The sequence below is a fragment of the Hydractinia symbiolongicarpus genome, chromosome 2, assembly GCF_029227915.1.
Source record: "Hydractinia symbiolongicarpus strain clone_291-10 chromosome 2, HSymV2.1, whole genome shotgun sequence".
In the NCBI taxonomy this organism is placed as follows: Eukaryota; Metazoa; Cnidaria; class Hydrozoa; order Anthoathecata; family Hydractiniidae; genus Hydractinia; species Hydractinia symbiolongicarpus.
Window position 1 is genome coordinate 30291112 of NC_079876.1, and position 17847 is coordinate 30308958.

The following is a 17847-nucleotide window of genomic DNA, read 5'->3' on the forward strand; positions in this document are numbered from 1 at the left end:
GAATTTTGCGGAAACAGTTCTTCCAATGGAGGGTTTCTCCAAACTTAAAGGTTACCTCCCGTGAAAAATCAAGTTGAGCTCATTTGAAAGAGCTAGAAAGGTTGTCTAGGAATTTAAACATTTTTTTAAAAATTCTTGATTGGTTCTTTAGAATTTGGACTAAGAAAATTCAATAATTATGCATGATGTCTGCAAGGGAGTTAATTTAACATTTTTGAAAAGCCATATAGAGTTAAAAAGATTTTCTGGCCATTCACTTTGAAGGGTTTTGAACATTTTACATAATTTTTTTATTTAGTTACCATAATTATGCTCAATGTATACTCATGATGTCATAATTTCGCATAATTAGCGCTACTTTTAAGACAAATATCTCGAGAACGGATAAAGATTTTTCAAAAAAATAAAAAAAGATTTATAGACAACTTTCAAAGATCTTTAATATGAGCTCAACTTGATCTTTAGCGGTGGGGAACCTTTAAGCCAGATACAGCTCATGAAGCTATTGATTATTATATTGACTTGATTTATGCAGTCAAAAGATATATGTAATACAACACCTGTAACAATGTAAAATACTTGGATTTTAGAAATATATATCTTGTTTTTTCAAAACCACGAGTTCTTTTCCTAACATTGCTGCAAAAAAAATATCTTGGTTTTTGTAAACCACGAGTTCTGTTCCTAAGAGACATCACAATCAATGTTTATTCCCGGATAAAGTAGGGTCAATTGTAAGCCGCAAAACGTTCTAGTTTCGCCGAATCGCAATTATAAAAGTTCAAAGTTAGTGGAAACTAGATAAAAATAAAGCAATCTCGTATTACGCTTCTGGGACCGTATAAGAATATAGCTTGAAATTTTGCTTTTTTTTCCCGCGAAAAATCTAATTTTGTAGAAACGTTAATATGCCCCGTAAGAATTTATGCAAACTTTACTGGGTTCAAAATTTCCTATGTGCAGGGGGCCAGGGGTGTGCCATTTATTCATAAACAAGATCTGGATAAATTCATATATTAAGGACCAGATTCAGTCTGGGAAATTTTCAAGCTTATGGAAGAGAAGTGTTTCGCACTGGGAAGAGAAGTGTTTCGCACTTAGAAGAGAAGTGTTTCGAACGGAAGAGAACTTTGGGTATCAAAGTAGAGAAGTTTTTTATACAGAAGAGAAGTGTTTTTATACAGAAGAGAAGTGTTGTTATACAGAAGAGAAGTGTTGTTATACAGAAGAGAAGTGTTTTGGCTAAGAAGAGAAGTGTTTTGATTGAGAAGAGAAGTGAGCCATAGGGGCCATCGTATTTTCCACACTTTGGTCACTTCTTCTCCGCCATATTGACATAGCTTTTCGTTAAAACTTTCGGAATTTATCCGATTTTTTACGTCATGAAGTTGCTCAGTAAGGACCGAGCCATACGGCTTTGACTTCATTTAGCACCGGGCTAAATGGTCCCGACACATATAAATACTAAATAAAGGCCTCGCCGAAGCTTTTATTCAAGATGATGGCGATCGGATTTTTGGATTTGCATGGAAGTAGATTTTTCAACACTGTTTTGTTTTGAGAAAGTTTTGAGATTAAGTTGTATTAAAGTGAGAGGTTAGTTTTTGAATTAGACCCTTCATTTCTGCATAACTTAGCTTACATATCTGCTGCTGAAAAATCATGTTATGGTTAGTCTAGGAAAAAAATAAAATAATAATGTATTTTTGTGAGTTTTAAGTGACTCATGATAAGCATTTTGCTTTGCAGTTGTCCTCTGTCCAGTCGCAAAGAAAGAACTTTTGAACTTTCTTAACCTGCTACAAATACATATTTACTATTACTACTCATACGTTAAAGAAATTATAAAAGAACCTTTTTACTTTGCAGAGGTAACTAGCTAGATGTGTGTATATATTTGACGTTACCAACCTTACAAATATCAAAGGAATTGCCACCTGCCTATTTTTAGATAAGGAGTCCTAAAGTCCTCATTTTGATCTATTCCAGACCCAATTAGCTCATTTTGATCTATTCCAGACCCAATTAGGCCACCATTAAAAATATGTTGTGTTCGCGTCCTGAAGACCCCGCAAAAATGAGTCGGTCGGGCAGTCGGGCGTATTTTTTCCCGGAATTTCAGTTCGGAGCAAGCAAATTCGTTCCCAGGGCCAAGACAGTATAGCGCCACCTGCCATCGTTTGTAGACCATTTCTCTCCACCCTGTAAACTGTCAGTAGCCACAGGAGTGCCCTAAAGGAATTAATTTTTAACCAAAATTAATTTTCGATTGTCAATTTTGCATAAATTTGTTCTGGCGAAAAAAAATTTCTTTTTGAAAAATTTTTCGCGAATTTTTTTCCCGGTCTTTTTCCGACTTATCGAGTCGGGTTTTTATTACCAAAAGTGAGTCGGTCGTAGGATGCGAACACAACATATTTTTGATGACGGCCTTAGCTAAAGGGTCCTCACTCTGCCAGAGGCAAATCTCTGCAACATCTGCCCGCCCACACCACAGTGTGCCACCACAGTGTGCCATTGTTCTCTACGAAATTTTTTGTGCTTGTACGAAAATGACTAATTTTGTACAAAGACGTGCATTACAATTGGTCACTCTCTCCGCCTCAGCAAAAAAGCCCAACTTTGTACAGTAAATGACGTGGTATGGAACACCATCTTCCCTATTTCCTTTATATGGTACGGTTTATATGGTATGGTACTTAGTGGCGCCGTAGATTAATAGTGGCGCCGTAGATTAGTGGTTATAGCTCTCATACTCTGTGCGGGAGACCGGGGTTCGATTCCTCTTTACGGCGATTCAACATGGGCGAGTGAATGTTACCATAGCCCCGGGTTAACCCAAGCCATGTGAGGGAAATTGGGAAGATGGCACACTGTGTGGGCCGTTGGATGTTGCCGGGAGTTGTCTAGTAGAGCGCGGGCTCTAATTGGGTCTGCGTAGCTCAAAATGAGCATTAAATACTCTAGGACTCTCCATCTACGCCATGGCCCCTCCTGGAAATAATAGACAGGGTATATCCCTCGATATTTGTGAGGCTAGCCATGTAAAATATGCACATCTATGGCTGGATTTAACCCAGGGTTTTGGTAACATTCTCTCGTTCAAGTTAAATTGCCATCAAGGGGAATCAAACCCTGGTATTTCGCACAAAGTGCAAGAGTTTTAACCACTAAGCTATGCGGTACCACAAGCAGACAAAGAAAATGGGGGCATTAAGATAAACGCAATGAGGAGGCTTCACTTACCACATTGCAATCATTCACCCTGAAAAATAGCTTATTTGACTTGTGTGCCAAATGTTAGGAGCATCAGGCAGGTTTTTGCAAAAAAAAATTTCACCACCAGGACAATCAGAATACTTACAGTGAAAAAAATAATGCTGGGTCTTAAATAATTTTTCTTCGATCAGAGCGCTGCGATCAGAACACTAAGCGCATTTTTTGATTGGTAATTCTTTTCTTTTTTTTTCTAAAATATCGGGAAATCCTTTGTTTTGAGCGCAAGCGACCTCACTCACCTGAACAAATACAATTAATTCTTGTATTATTTAAGAGAGTAAGATGTGACCACGCTGACTTTTAAGGTCAGCCCTTTTTTGCCTCGGCAATAAAACTGCTGACGTTAGATACATTTCAACTGATTTGCGTTGGCAAAATTATTTTGTAGTGAAATTTTGTAGCTGGCAATAGCTTTCGTCATTTACGTTTTACTAGGGCTAGACCTCTCATAAATTCAATGCATTGATCTCCCAAAATGATGACAAATGGGAATGGAGTACAAGTCTTATTAACATACCTTCCTACCTATTGCTAGGTTAATAGTTCACTGCCAACTGGCTTTTTATGTTTTGAGATGAACTCATTAGGTTAGGGCATCATTAGGTTGTTGTATATTGTAAAAGTTGTAGGTGACATGCTTTAAAAATGCTTGTCACCAGCACAGTTTAACATGAAGCGAAACTGTACAGAAAACTCAATTGTTAGAGTCAGACATCTCTCCTAACAAAATCGAGGGCTGTGCTGTGCCGTGTGGGAGAATAAACTTCTGGACTTCTTTTTACAATATACAATTTTTTCGATTATTATTAATAATCGAATGGTACCACAGAATTTCTGTGGCCTGAGTGATTTTAGTTAGAGATAATGGCTTAACTTACTGAAAATCGAATGTAATTATTTTTTAGTCGCAAAGAGTGGGAGTAGCTCAAAATCAAAATTATTGTTGTTTAAAAATTTCACAACAAAATTACGTCAGCAATTTTTTTGTCGGCGTTACTACGGTTTCTTCGTATTTTATGTTGGCAATTACGTCAGCAGTGCCGAATGCCAACACTAATTTAAAGGGCTGTCAGGTGGATTTACACTTTATAGGGGTTTGCTCTGATATTTGCTCCATTTGCATCGGCTTTCTTAAAGAGAAACCTGAAATTGATATTCTGGAAGAAAGTGTAGTTAAGTAGGCAAAATAATGAGTAATGAAAATTTCCTGCATGTTACTTGTTGCAAACCAGTGTTAGTAATGTTAGTGAAAGACTGCTACAATATTCAGGCTGTGAACTCTGTCAGGATTGATAAGAATTTTAAAAATAGAGGCAAAATGTCATCCTTCTTTGCTTCTTTATATGTATATATATATATTGCATATTTCCTTGAACAGTCATTTAGTCAAGCATATAGCTAAGGGGAGAAAATTCAAAAATGAATACCCTGATATTAGTTCCTTTTTTTATTTTTAGTTTATATATATGAGAAAAAGAATAATATTTTATGAGATTGCTGTTGACACATTTTAATCAAACATGGTGGTATGTTTTCGGTTGTTTTACTGTTTTTAGGTCCCAATACTGTGACTATATGCTACAAAGTTATACCACTTCTTTTAAAATACTTGTTCACTGTGTCCTTTGAATATGGTGTTGATATGAGCTATATGATAACTCAATCTTTTGGTGTTGTTACTGGTATATATAGTGCTGCAAGACTGTTAGTATGAAGTTTTATTTTTTTAGCTTCCTTTGACCCTTTTGCAAACAGCTCAGAATCATCCAATGGTAAGTATTTTTACAACATATTCATTCTTGTGAGTTTTAAATTTTTAATCTATTTAATTAAAAACCTCTGTGGTGGACTAATACTGTACCTATGAAATTAAAGATAAATTTAAACAAAAATTTATTGTCACCTTCTTCTCAGAATTTGGATCAGAAAGTATTTGAAATACAGCATGTCACATGTTTTGCCAAAAGGGCAATTTTGATTTCAGCTTCAAAGTCACTGAAAAGGTGCTATGAATGTAACTTTACATGTAACGATCTGATGTCTACATAAAGAACCGTGAACCTAATTGCTTTCTAATCTTATCATTGTGTGCGAACCATAAGATAAGATATGACAAAGCCTTTCGTTCTCACATGTAACATGCATGTTTTTGTTTAACAGTGTTAAAGATCGCAAGGGCTTTTAAAATATATTATTTTAGAAAATGAAAGAACATTAAACGTTAAAAAAGCTGAATTTTTAAATTTTTCAAGTATTGTGCTAGCTGTTTACTTTTTAATGTTGTAATTTTTCAGAAAAAATCCTCCTTTTAAAAACCTTATTGTGATTGTATTAGACATCAGATCCAAGCTTTAGTTGCTCACCTTCCTGAATATTTAGCTTGGCCAGTTCCAGAGTGGTTGCTTATAGTTTTAAGCCAAAAATGAGCCTCGATTTCCAGCTTAACACTTAAACACTTAATGAGAAACCAACAAATTAGTTTCCTATTAAAAATGTGTGTAAACTGAAGCTTGGAACATATATACAATCCATGATTACGATCACTTTCGGCTCAGCAACCATTTTCCAGCATGTGTTGGGTAGGATCTGATTTAGAGTGTGTTAGTTTTAAACTATAAAATTCCTCTGCATTAAGTCTGCCCTTATAACCTCTTGCCAAGTCCTTCTGTGATTGCAGGCTCGTGTCATATCATTTACTTAAGGAATAGACAAATAATCTCTAATCGTTTTTCGTTGTAGCTTGTAGAGTTAAAAAATGGTGAAACCTACAATGGTCATCTTGTAAGCTGCGACAACTGGATGAACATCAACTTGAGAGAAGTGATTTGCACATCAAGGGTAGGTGTAAATTTATAGTATTGTCATCAACGTATTGTTAATCCTTCAAAGCATTGCATCATAATCCTTTTTTGTGTGTATAAGTGTGCATACTATTTGGGCTATTTTTTGGACTGAAAATAGTCTTTAAAAAAGACCTGCGATAATCTATGGTTTTTTATTTTTATGGAGACGAGTTACTCTGAAACAATTATTTCCCTCTGTGCAGATTGTGAAGCTTACATTCATACAACAAGTAACTGAACAAAAATACCCATTAACTTGCGTGGTTGCATAAAAACTGTTTTGCATCAATGCAACAACAAGATGGAGGGATAGTAAATATAGTTGGCATAATACACGTCATAGGTCTCCATTGTAGATTATAATTCTGATCAATCATGGCAAATACCGTTGTGAACTAAAGTTAAAAAATTGAGAAAAATAATTTTTTAAATAAATTTTGACAATCCTTTTTGGATAAGTCAATATGTTAAAAGAGATTAGAGTCAGAAAAGGTTTTTTGATCTTAGTAAAAATTAACGGGGAATTCTTAAAAAGAGGTTTTCTTTCTCAAATAAAGAAAAGAGAACAAATTGAAGTTATACAAAATAAAAATTGTTACATTTACACTAAATATTCCTGTGTGACATGGTGATTCAATGATATCTGAAGATACCACAAACACGAAAGAATGTCTTTGTTACAACAACTGTTTTGGAATGTTCAATTTTTTTCAGAACGTAAAGTAAAAAAAAATGCATGCTTTGCGAATTCTCGTTTGCTGATTGTCCCATTTCATCTCTCTTTTAGGATGGCGACAGATTTTGGCGCATGCCACAATGTTATATACGTGGGAGTACAGTGAAATATCTGCGTATACCAGATGAGGTATTTTTTTGTTGGTGCAGTCGTGTTAAGTTTCAAAGAAATATATCTTCTTTTTCTGTATTTTAAAGGGAGTCGTTAATTTAGTGAATATTTTGTCTACCAACACTGACATTTATTTTGAATTCTATTTGAAGGTGATAGATATGGTGAAAGAAGACGCTTTGCAGAAGAATAAACACAGATCTCAAGGTGGAAAAGGTAAGAGAGAAACTTTCACTCTTGTGTTTTCATGCAGATTGTTTCAACAACTGAGATTTTGATGGAGTTCGAAAATATTAACGCCCGCAAATTTTGCGTTTATTAACAAAAAGAGAGCTCACACAGATTCAACTTAGCGTCACGCCCCTTTTCAACTTCTACCAGTGGTTAATTTGCAAATAATTAAAGCACTATTTTAAATGTTTTGGAAATTTAGCAAGTTTTTTAAGGATTTTGGGAATTATGAAACAACAATGTAAATAACGCTTTCAAGAGCATTTTTAAAACAAGACCATGAGCTAGTTTTTCTTCGGTTAACCTTTTGTAACCTCACTATGAACGTTTCACAGTATTTGTCAAGGTTTGTCATCGGCAGCTTGTGAGGAGTTTTTAAAAATTTTTACTTGTTATATTTATGTTAATAGGACGAGGCGGCCGCGGTGGTGGGCGTGGACGAGGTGGCGGTGGACGTGGCGGAAGGGGCGGACGTGGGCGTGATGGACACTGATCGTTTACGCAACCACGAAACTGTTGCGTTAATAAAAAGTTGCTGATGTCAACTTTCTTGTGCTGTTTCAAAAGTTTAAGTACAGGTGGTTTTGGCCACACTACTGAGAACAATTTGTTTAGTTACTGTTTTTGAAACGATTTGTATATAGTTATTTTACAAAAGTCATAATAGTATCTCTAATCGCGATATTTAGTCCGCGTATATTGGAACTTTGCATACCTATTCCTAGCACATCTACCCATCTTAACGAAATCACCATATGTGTTTTTGTCATCCAGTGTAAATTGTAAGATTTGCAGTGCTGTATCTCTATGGTGTACAAAACAAAACGCACCAGCATGTGATTAACAAAAATTTTAATACATTTTAATACATTTAGTTATCTGGCTATATTCCATATGCACGGGTTTTACAAGCCGGACCAAAATTCATCTGAACCTTAAAACTTCACACTAAATTAAGTCAGAGAAACTTCGCTTAATTGTCACCCCAGATATTTTGCTTATCGGGACCAATATTTTAGTCCTATTTCGTTTTATGGAAATTCAATCCAGTAACTTTCAGATCAGAGACACAAATGAATTTTCTGCAATCGAAATAGTGACTGAGGGTTTTGCTTCTATTGTTCTTCACTCACGTGATCATTATCGGGGAATCCTTTCTTTTGAGAAGCATTATTGTTTGGTATGGCGATATGTTGTCTATGACATCATAGGCGTATAAGAGCCCTGTGACGAGGTTGCTGGGAATGTTTAAATCGCGTGTCAAAGTGCCAATCAAAATTAAGTTTTGTTCTTTCCGTTATTTTGTATTTTGCCGCGCATGATAAAAGGAGGAAGAAACGCAGTTCTTGAATTAAGCTGACATTCCGCAAGTATACTTTCCAAATATAGTGAAATTCCGATAAAGCAGAGACTGGCTCTAAGGTGGAGAAAGCAGACACCGTCAAAACCGGAAAGTTCCATAAAACAGACAGTGGTACTTGGAACTAAGTATATGATAACGTTTAGGAAGGAAGTGAGGTAGGTAAAGAGTTGGTAGTCGGTCAGTCAGCGGGTTCCTACTATTCCAGGTGATTGATTGAAACTGCTGCGCTCTATCTGCATAGCTGTACCAACCTCGACCCGGGCTCTTTGCGTCTTTTATACCAGGACGGCGAGAAAAAAAAAGCCCAGGGATCGAGAGGTCATACCTGTGCATATTTTTTAACAAAGTATAATTTTTATTTTATTTTACTTTCTACATCTTTTTTTCTGTCTACATTTTCAACTTTACACTTTTATCTGCTGGCAAGATTGCTGTATCTGTTTTAGTCAGTCATAGCGCAACAAAGTGAAAGTGGTTTCATTTTTATTATTATATAAAAGAACATATAAAATTTACAATAAAATACACGAAGCTTTTTGTAAATAAAACTTTACATCTTCAGGTAAGTAATACTGCTAATACAATAAAGCCACTATATATATAATAAAATTTTTTTGCTGAAACTCTCAAAGGACTGTGAGAATTTAAGAGTCCGCGATAAAATGTCAACCATAATAATAGCCCTATAACAAACTTCTCTGCAACTTTAATTTTCGTTATTTGCTTCTGAACCGTTATGTTAAAAATGGCAGCGTATTGTTATTGTAGAAAGTTTTTTATAATAGTTAATTAAGAATAATTGACGGTGACTGAGTACTTGCTCGAATTATAGAAATATTCGAATTAGGAGGGAGTCAACTGTGCATTGTAATATAAACTCATATACAAACGCATTCCCGTCCCAAGTGCTCTTTGGCATAAACGTCGGTTTTACTCCAAAGAGAGCTCTTCAGACAAGAATAAAATAAATGTCTAAGAATCCCGGAAACGTCATTTGAAAAATCACTTAAATCGCTAGAGGATTGTATTACACTGAACTCAAAAAATATTCGTATATGTAAAAATGCCACGTGAATTTAAGAGTCCGCGATAAAATGTCAACCATAATAATAGCCCTATAACAAACTTCTCTGCAACTTTAATTTTCGTTATTTGCTTCTGAACCGTTATGTTAAAAATGGCAGCGTGTATTGTGCTTTTCTAAGAATTTAAACAAAAGAGGTTCATTAATTATTTATAAACTATGAAGCGTGATGGCAATCGAGATTTTTGTGTTGCTAGCTCGACTGATAACAACGTTTATTGGAAATGTCGCTGTATATTTTGTTGGGGTTTTAAGATGGTTTGATTTATTTAGTGTGGAATTATTAAACCTTGAAAAATCACAAAGTTTATTTCTTGTGTTAATCTGTTTTTATCTGTTTGTTTTTTGTTGATTTTTTTTATTTATTTATGCTACCACTTTTCGCGCTACGTTATGTTTTTGCTTTGCATTAAGCATTTCTGTAGGTAGAAAACCGGAGCAACAGACCACAGAAGTAAAAAAGAAAAATATTCGCTTGAAATGGAAGAATGTTTTTCTTAAAGATGAGATTAAAGTTAAAAAAATTATTTCTGTGCATTTTAGACCATGTGCTTCCAGAAATTAGTATGAATTTGAATAAAAGGTATTTTACTCATTTGTTTTGCAAGTAAAAAACGTGTACGCATGAACCTACAAGAACGTTTGCGCATGCACAAAAATCCACGATGTTCTGCATACTTTTGTAAACAATAACTACTTTTCGTGATAACAAGGCTAGATACACTAGCATTGATTTATCTGTTCGTGTATTGCATTTAAATTTACAATTCGCTCCTTAAAAGCAACTCGTGGCTTTTATATACTATGTTATAAAAAATAATCTTATGATTCGTGAGGTGGATTTAATAATGTAGCAACTCAGAGCTTGTCACTTATCCAGTCTCATTTGTAACGAGTCTATTTTTTATTTATCTTTAGTCGATGACAATAAATATGTGTTGTGGTGATATATGTTGTCGTGTGCATATAGCTTAAACATTAACATTCTAATAACAGTGCCACGGCTGGGCTTACCCACATATGCTTTTAAAAGGAAAACATTTTCTCCTGCGCAGAGATGAGATATCATTGCGGTGGAGTGCTCGTCTGTAACTATAAACTCTTTATTATATGATTAATACTTATTTAGCTCTTCTTTCTTTATGACATTTACTCACATCACTACGTGGTGTAAACACTAACCAATCTCATTCTCAGATTCTTTTTGCTTTTTGATATGTAACTAGCAAAAAAGGAGCTCATTGGACGACATTGAACACTGTAATGTTTTTGAAAGCCAGCGAAATCAGAATAACGTCTGATTTTTTTCTTATATATCAACTACAATTTAGAAACATTTCTCATTTTTTCATGATTGTCGCGAACAGTCATTTGCAAGTTTTACAAGGAGCCTTGCTTATAAGAACACCGAGGCCGCATTTTGTCAAGAAGCTTATTGTCTGCTGGATATCCGGATTATTATTAGCTTTCATCTCATCTTTAAGTTTGTTATTGTCTAACTGTTATTGTCTATAAAAAGTCAACAAATCTCAGAAAAGCTTACACGCAACAAGACAGGGTACACGCTTTTTCCTTTTAAGAATGTGTTTTATAAGAACATCAGGCTGGAATTTCAGGTTAAAAACAATAGGTCTATTGTTTAGAACAATACAGAATGGGAACCCGCTAGAATTTTAGAATAACATAATTTTTATAAAAAAAGCGTGTAAAGTCAAAACACGAATCGATTTTTACTTAAATACAAATTCCTTAATGTTTTCATACTTGATAGACAAAAACCTTGGTTTAGAAACTTTCGAGTTTCTCATTCATATCTTATTCAGAACGTTATTCTATTGTCCTTTTTCTGACCGTGCACAACTCAATTTCACATTGCGCATATTAAGTTTCATAAGAAGTTCAGAATAGTGTATCAGTAAAGTAATTATTTTTATGATATAGAAGTATTTTTTAACCAATAAAAATGTTATCGTATATTGAAGAGAGTTAATCTTATAATTTTACAAAAAAATTAAGTCCAGCTATTCTCGCATAATCACAAAAAATGTTAAGGGAAAAATGTTTTCGATTTTTCTCGACTGTTCGTATACATAATTTAATAACGTGAATAAATTCATTTTTGTGTCTATGAAACAAAATTATCATGCTTAAGTAAGTGCGGAAATAATAATACTATAACCTGTTCCTATAACATTATATTGTGCGGTCCAAAATATAAACTCTTTTTATAAGAATAATTGTAGACTCAGAATCATACAAATTCTAGTTGATGTATGCTTTATTTTATGGAGTTTCAACCCACCTCTACTCTTGCAACGTTTTTCACAAATTTCGCACATAAACGAACCTGGTTCAATCTATAAATTAATAAGAAATTAGCTGGATCTTTTTAAAAGCTACAGTTTTATTAACAAAAGTCAGATAAAGTTAGCTAGTTAGCTTGCTAAGCGTGAATTTATGATAATACATTTTCTTATAAATTACAAAAAGTACTTACATTTTCAGCGATAGATTCTATTTCATCTTCTGGTATTTCATTTTCTTTTAACTCTTTATCAAAATCGTCGTCTATAGTAAAAAGTGTCTTACTCATGCAATGTTTTCTCTTGTCGCTCTGCCATTTTTGAATCAGCGTGCACGGTTAGCTTAAAAATGCGCACTTTCAACATCAGCGAAAAATTGATCTTTGGCTCTTTGAAGTTTACCGATTTTCTAAACCAGGGTTTTTGTCTATCAACTATGATGTTTTTAACGAATTGTCTCACTCACCCAAACATAATTAACATCCCTCCGACTTTTAGTACAAAGGTTCTTTTATACCAGGACGGCGAGAAAAAAAAAGCCCAGGGATCGAGAGGTCATACCTGTGCATATTTTTTAACAAAGTATAATTTTTATTTTATTTTACTTTCTACATCTTTTTTTCTGTCTACATTTTCAACTTTACACTTTTATCTGCTGGCAAGATTGCTGTATCTGTTTTAGTCAGTCATAGCGCAACAAAGTGAAAGTGGTTTCATTTTTATTATTATATAAAAGAACATATAAAATTTACAATAAAATACACGAAGCTTTTTGTAAATAAAACTTTACATCTTCAGGTAAGTAATACTGCTAATACAATAAAGCCACTATATATATAATAAAATTTTTTTGCTGAAACTCTCAAAGGACTGTGAGAATTTAAGAGTCCGCGATAAAATGTCAACCATAATAATAGCCCTATAACAAACTTCTCTGCAACTTTAATTTTCGTTATTTGCTTCTGAACCGTTATGTTAAAAATGGCAGCGTATTGTTATTGTAGAAAGTTTTTTATAATAGTTAATTAAGAATAATTGACGGTGACTGAGTACTTGCTCGAATTATAGAAATATTCGAATTAGGAGGGAGTCAACTGTGCATTGTAATATAAACTCATATACAAACGCATTCCCGTCCCAAGTGCTCTTTGGCATAAACGTCGGTTTTACTCCAAAGAGAGCTCTTCAGACAAGAATAAAATAAATGTCTAAGAATCCCGGAAACGTCATTTGAAAAATCACTTAAATCGCTAGAGGATTGTATTACACTGAACTCAAAAAATATTCGTATATGTAAAAATGCCACGTGAATTTAAGAGTCCGCGATAAAATGTCAACCATAATAATAGCCCTATAACAAACTTCTCTGCAACTTTAATTTTCGTTATTTGCTTCTGAACCGTTATGTTAAAAATGGCAGCGTGTATTGTGCTTTTCTAAGAATTTAAACAAAAGAGGTTCATTAATTATTTATAAACTATGAAGCGTGATGGCAATCGAGATTTTTGTGTTGCTAGCTCGACTGATAACAACGTTTATTGGAAATGTCGCTGTATATTTTGTTGGGGTTTTAAGATGGTTTGATTTATTTAGTGTGGAATTATTAAACCTTGAAAAATCACAAAGTTTATTTCTTGTGTTAATCTGTTTTTATCTGTTTGTTTTTTGTTGATTTTTTTTATTTATTTATGCTACCACTTTTCGCGCTACGTTATGTTTTTGCTTTGCATTAAGCATTTCTGTAGGTAGAAAACCGGAGCAACAGACCACAGAAGTAAAAAAGAAAAATATTCGCTTGAAATGGAAGAATGTTTTTCTTAAAGATGAGATTAAAGTTAAAAAAATTATTTCTGTGCATTTTAGACCATGTGCTTCCAGAAATTAGTATGAATTTGAATAAAAGGTATTTTACTCATTTGTTTTGCAAGTAAAAAACGTGTACGCATGAACCTACAAGAACGTTTGCGCATGCACAAAAATCCACGATGTTCTGCATACTTTTGTAAACAATAACTACTTTTCGTGATAACAAGGCTAGATACACTAGCATTGATTTATCTGTTCGTGTATTGCATTTAAATTTACAATTCGCTCCTTAAAAGCAACTCGTGGCTTTTATATACTATGTTATAAAAAATAATCTTATGATTCGTGAGGTGGATTTAATAATGTAGCAACTCAGAGCTTGTCACTTATCCAGTCTCATTTGTAACGAGTCTATTTTTTATTTATCTTTAGTCGATGACAATAAATATGTGTTGTGGTGATATATGTTGTCGTGTGCATATAGCTTAAACATTAACATTCTAATAACAGTGCCACGGCTGGGCTTACCCACATATGCTTTTAAAAGGAAAACATTTTCTCCTGCGCAGAGATGAGATATCATTGCGGTGGAGTGCTCGTCTGTAACTATAAACTCTTTATTATATGATTAATACTTATTTAGCTCTTCTTTCTTTATGACATTTACTCACATCACTACGTGGTGTAAACACTAACCAATCTCATTCTCAGATTCTTTTTGCTTTTTGATATGTAACTAGCAAAAAAGGAGCTCATTGGACGACATTGAACACTGTAATGTTTTTGAAAGCCAGCGAAATCAGAATAACGTCTGATTTTTTTCTTATATATCAACTACAATTTAGAAACATTTCTCATTTTTTCATGATTGTCGCGAACAGTCATTTGCAAGTTTTACAAGGAGCCTTGCTTATAAGAACACCGAGGCCGCATTTTGTCAAGAAGCTTATTGTCTGCTGGATATCCGGATTATTATTAGCTTTCATCTCATCTTTAAGTTTGTTATTGTCTAACTGTTATTGTCTATAAAAAGTCAACAAATCTCAGAAAAGCTTACACGCAACAAGACAGGGTACACGCTTTTTCCTTTTAAGAATGTGTTTTATAAGAACATCAGGCTGGAATTTCAGGTTAAAAACAATAGGTCTATTGTTTAGAACAATACAGAATGGGAACCCGCTAGAATTTTAGAATAACATAATTTTTATAAAAAAAGCGTGTAAAGTCAAAACACGAATCGATTTTTATCGTATATTGAAGAGAGTTAATCTTATAATTTTACAAAAAAATTAAGTCCAGCTATTCTCGCATAATCACAAAAAATGTTAAGGGAAAAATGTTTTCGATTTTTCTCGACTGTTCGTATACATAATTTAATAACGTGAATAAATTCATTTTTGTGTCTATGAAACAAAATTATCATGCTTAAGTAAGTGCGGAAATAATAATACTATAACCTGTTCCTATAACATTATATTGTGCGGTCCAAAATATAAACTCTTTTTATAAGAATAATTGTAGACTCAGAATCATACAAATTCTAGTTGATGTATGCTTTATTTTATGGAGTTTCAACCCACCTTTACTCTTGCAACGTTTTTCACAAATTTCGCACATAAACGAACCTGGTTCAATCTATAAATTAATAAGAAATTAGCTGGATCTTTTTAAAAGCTACAGTTTTATTAACAAAAGTCAGATAAAGTTAGCTAGTTAGCTTGCTAAGCGTGAATTTATGATAATACATTTTCTTATAAATTACAAAAAGTACTTACATTTTCAGCGATAGATTCTATTTCATCTTCTGGTATTTCATTTTCTTTTAACTCTTTATCAAAATCGTCGTCTATAGTAAAAAGTGTCTTACTCATGCAATGTTTTCTCTTGTCGCTCTGCCATTTTTGAATCAGCGTGCACGGTTAGCTTAAAAATGCGCACTTTCAACATCAGCGAAAAATTGATCTTTGGCTCTTTGAAGTTTACCGATTTTCTAAACCAGGGTTTTTGTCTATCAACTATGATGTTTTTAACGAATTGTCTCACTCACCCAAACATAATTAACATCCCTCCGACTTTTAGTACAAAGGTTAGGTGTATGCGTTTAATTTTTGTGCTGACGTTTTACGAGAACGCGCGAAAATAAATACGCGCGGATATTAGTACGATTAAGGTAATGCGGTAAATATACTTGTTGGTGTACGATTTACAGATTATAGGTTATCAGAAATAGCACGAGATAGAACAGTATCAAGATGGTTAAAAGAAACACTGTTAAACTCGATATTCGGAACAACACTCCCTTTCCCATGATGTACCACAACATGCATTTCGGATCAGGACGAGTTGCAGATCATTTTTCTTGGCCGAAAGTGATAAACAAAAACGAAAATCATACTATCGTTTGTTATGAGAGAGACTGGGCGCTGTCGGGTTGCTCAGGATACGTGCAATATGTCATGAATGGCAATATAGTTACGATAGCGTTTTCCAATCCCAGTGCTGGTACAAATAAAGTCGGAGTTGGAGTTCAAGAAACCGGAGAATCGGTTAGTGAATACGGGTTTTAATAATTTGATATTCAAATACTGCTTAGGATGAAACATACTTAGCCCCGTGTTTCAACTTAAGTGACATTTTTTAAGATAGGATATATAAGACATATTTCGGCGTTAAAATAAGAATGCAAGTGAAATCCTACTAAAATTTACAAATACATTGACTGGAGCAAGTAGAAGAGATAAATGGTCTTATCATCAAGCCCCGTTCATAGTTGATCTATTGACAGTTCCATTATTTTGTTAAAAAGGTAAAAATGTAAATTCACACATTGGTCGAATCGATCAACAGTAATCAATTGAGTTCGATCGATTCTTTTTTGTTTAAGTAAACAGCCGCATTTATTAGAATTTTTAACTTAGTTCCCAGAACTCTTTGTAACTCGCTGATACTGAGACGGCAGGCAATAGCCGGGAAAGTCTAAAGGAAAACCGTCCCAATATGAAAATCTGAAATGGAGCTCTGGGAAGGAAAATGAAGGCTCTTGTCTCATCAGAAGAATAATGACAAAATATTTTTTGTCTAACAAATATGCGCATTTTGTTATTGGAATTTAAAATGTTACTGAAAATTCACGCCCAATCTTAAAAGTTAGCCTCTCAACGCCCTGTCTATGAGTTAATAAGGAGTAGTCTTACAACCGACAAATTGCTCAAAAGCAACATGTAAATTTGTTTATTTTAGGTATGGGATAATATAAGCAGTCACGACTATCAAGATTTTCAGATCGACATAAAAGTTGGGAACGTTCCTGTGATAGTGCATTGCAAATGTTCAGGCGGGACAACGAACGAAGCAAGTGTTGTCTTCCACCTCCCTTATTCATACCAACAAAACAATCAACCATGTCCGCCCGGCTATTCACCCTACCCTTAACAATGCAAAAGACAATCTGAGAATATGACATCGCTGATTGTGCAGACAGGTGTTGTAATTCTCGTCTTAGTAGTTAGTATGTATTATGTGAAAAAAAAATAAGTCAGAAAAAATAAAGTACTAAAAATATTTTCCAACAATTTATTCTTAAAGATTATTTATACCTAAAAGCAGCTAGAGTATAGGACGAGTATAGACACGTTTTACGCTCCCCTACCACCCCTACACGTAAAAACTATGATCAAAACATACCTAAGTAGCGTTTGCCTTTTCAGCGTCTTGTACACGATAAATTTATGATACTTTGTCTATCTGCTCAGATACTAGATATACGGAAAACAAAGGCCTACCCAAACCGACAATGCTAACATGCTCAACTTGAGTAGAAAAGGGAAATTTCCCTACTCAAAGTTTTGTCCACTTCAGAAAAAATCCGAAAATCTAAAATGCGTAAAAATAGCAAACACGGCGATCTATTTCGATGAGCAACGCGCGGAGGGGTTGAAGAGGAGGATGAGGATTGATCATAGGTTCAGCCGGCTATACGAAGAAGAATGTTTGACATGTACACCAATGACTTTAATTTATCGATGTGTAAAGCGGAATGACAACCTATCTTAAGAGCTATTTCAAAGCTACCCTAAGATAAATCATAAGCG

The 17847-nt window shown here is 34.1% G+C and overlaps 1 protein-coding gene across 2 annotated transcripts; it reads left to right on the top strand.

The window, feature by feature from the left end:
- Positions 1 to 1453: 1453 nt before the first annotated feature.
- LOC130630595 (U6 snRNA-associated Sm-like protein LSm4) lies at positions 1454 to 17317 on the top strand. Of its 2 annotated transcripts, XM_057444151.1 has the most exons (8): positions 1454 to 1596; positions 4737 to 4805; positions 5010 to 5051; positions 6019 to 6117; positions 6910 to 6987; positions 7122 to 7185; positions 7611 to 16302; positions 16997 to 17317. In XM_057444151.1, the coding sequence occupies exons 2-7, from the start codon at positions 4800 to 4802 to the stop codon at positions 7691 to 7693; spliced, it is 372 nt and encodes a 123-aa protein (XP_057300134.1). In that variant the 5' UTR covers positions 1454 to 1596; positions 4737 to 4799; the 3' UTR covers positions 7694 to 16302; positions 16997 to 17317. The 2 variants fall into 2 exon arrangements, with proteins under 2 accessions (XP_057300134.1, XP_057300133.1); XM_057444150.1 differs by lacking the exons at positions 1454 to 1596; positions 4737 to 4805; positions 5010 to 5051; ... (1 more) ...; positions 6910 to 6987; positions 7122 to 7185 and having other exon boundaries at positions 15624 to 16302.
- Positions 17318 to 17847: the final 530 nt, after the last annotated feature.

Coding starts and splice junctions, on each gene's coding strand:
- LOC130630595 (XM_057444150.1), top strand. CDS start 16,009: ATGGTTAAAAGAAACACTGTTAAACTCGATATTCGGAACAACACTCCC. Junction 16,303..16,996: donor TTCAAGAAACCGGAGAATCG/GTTAGTGAATAC, acceptor TGTTTATTTTAG/GTATGGGATAATATAAGCAG.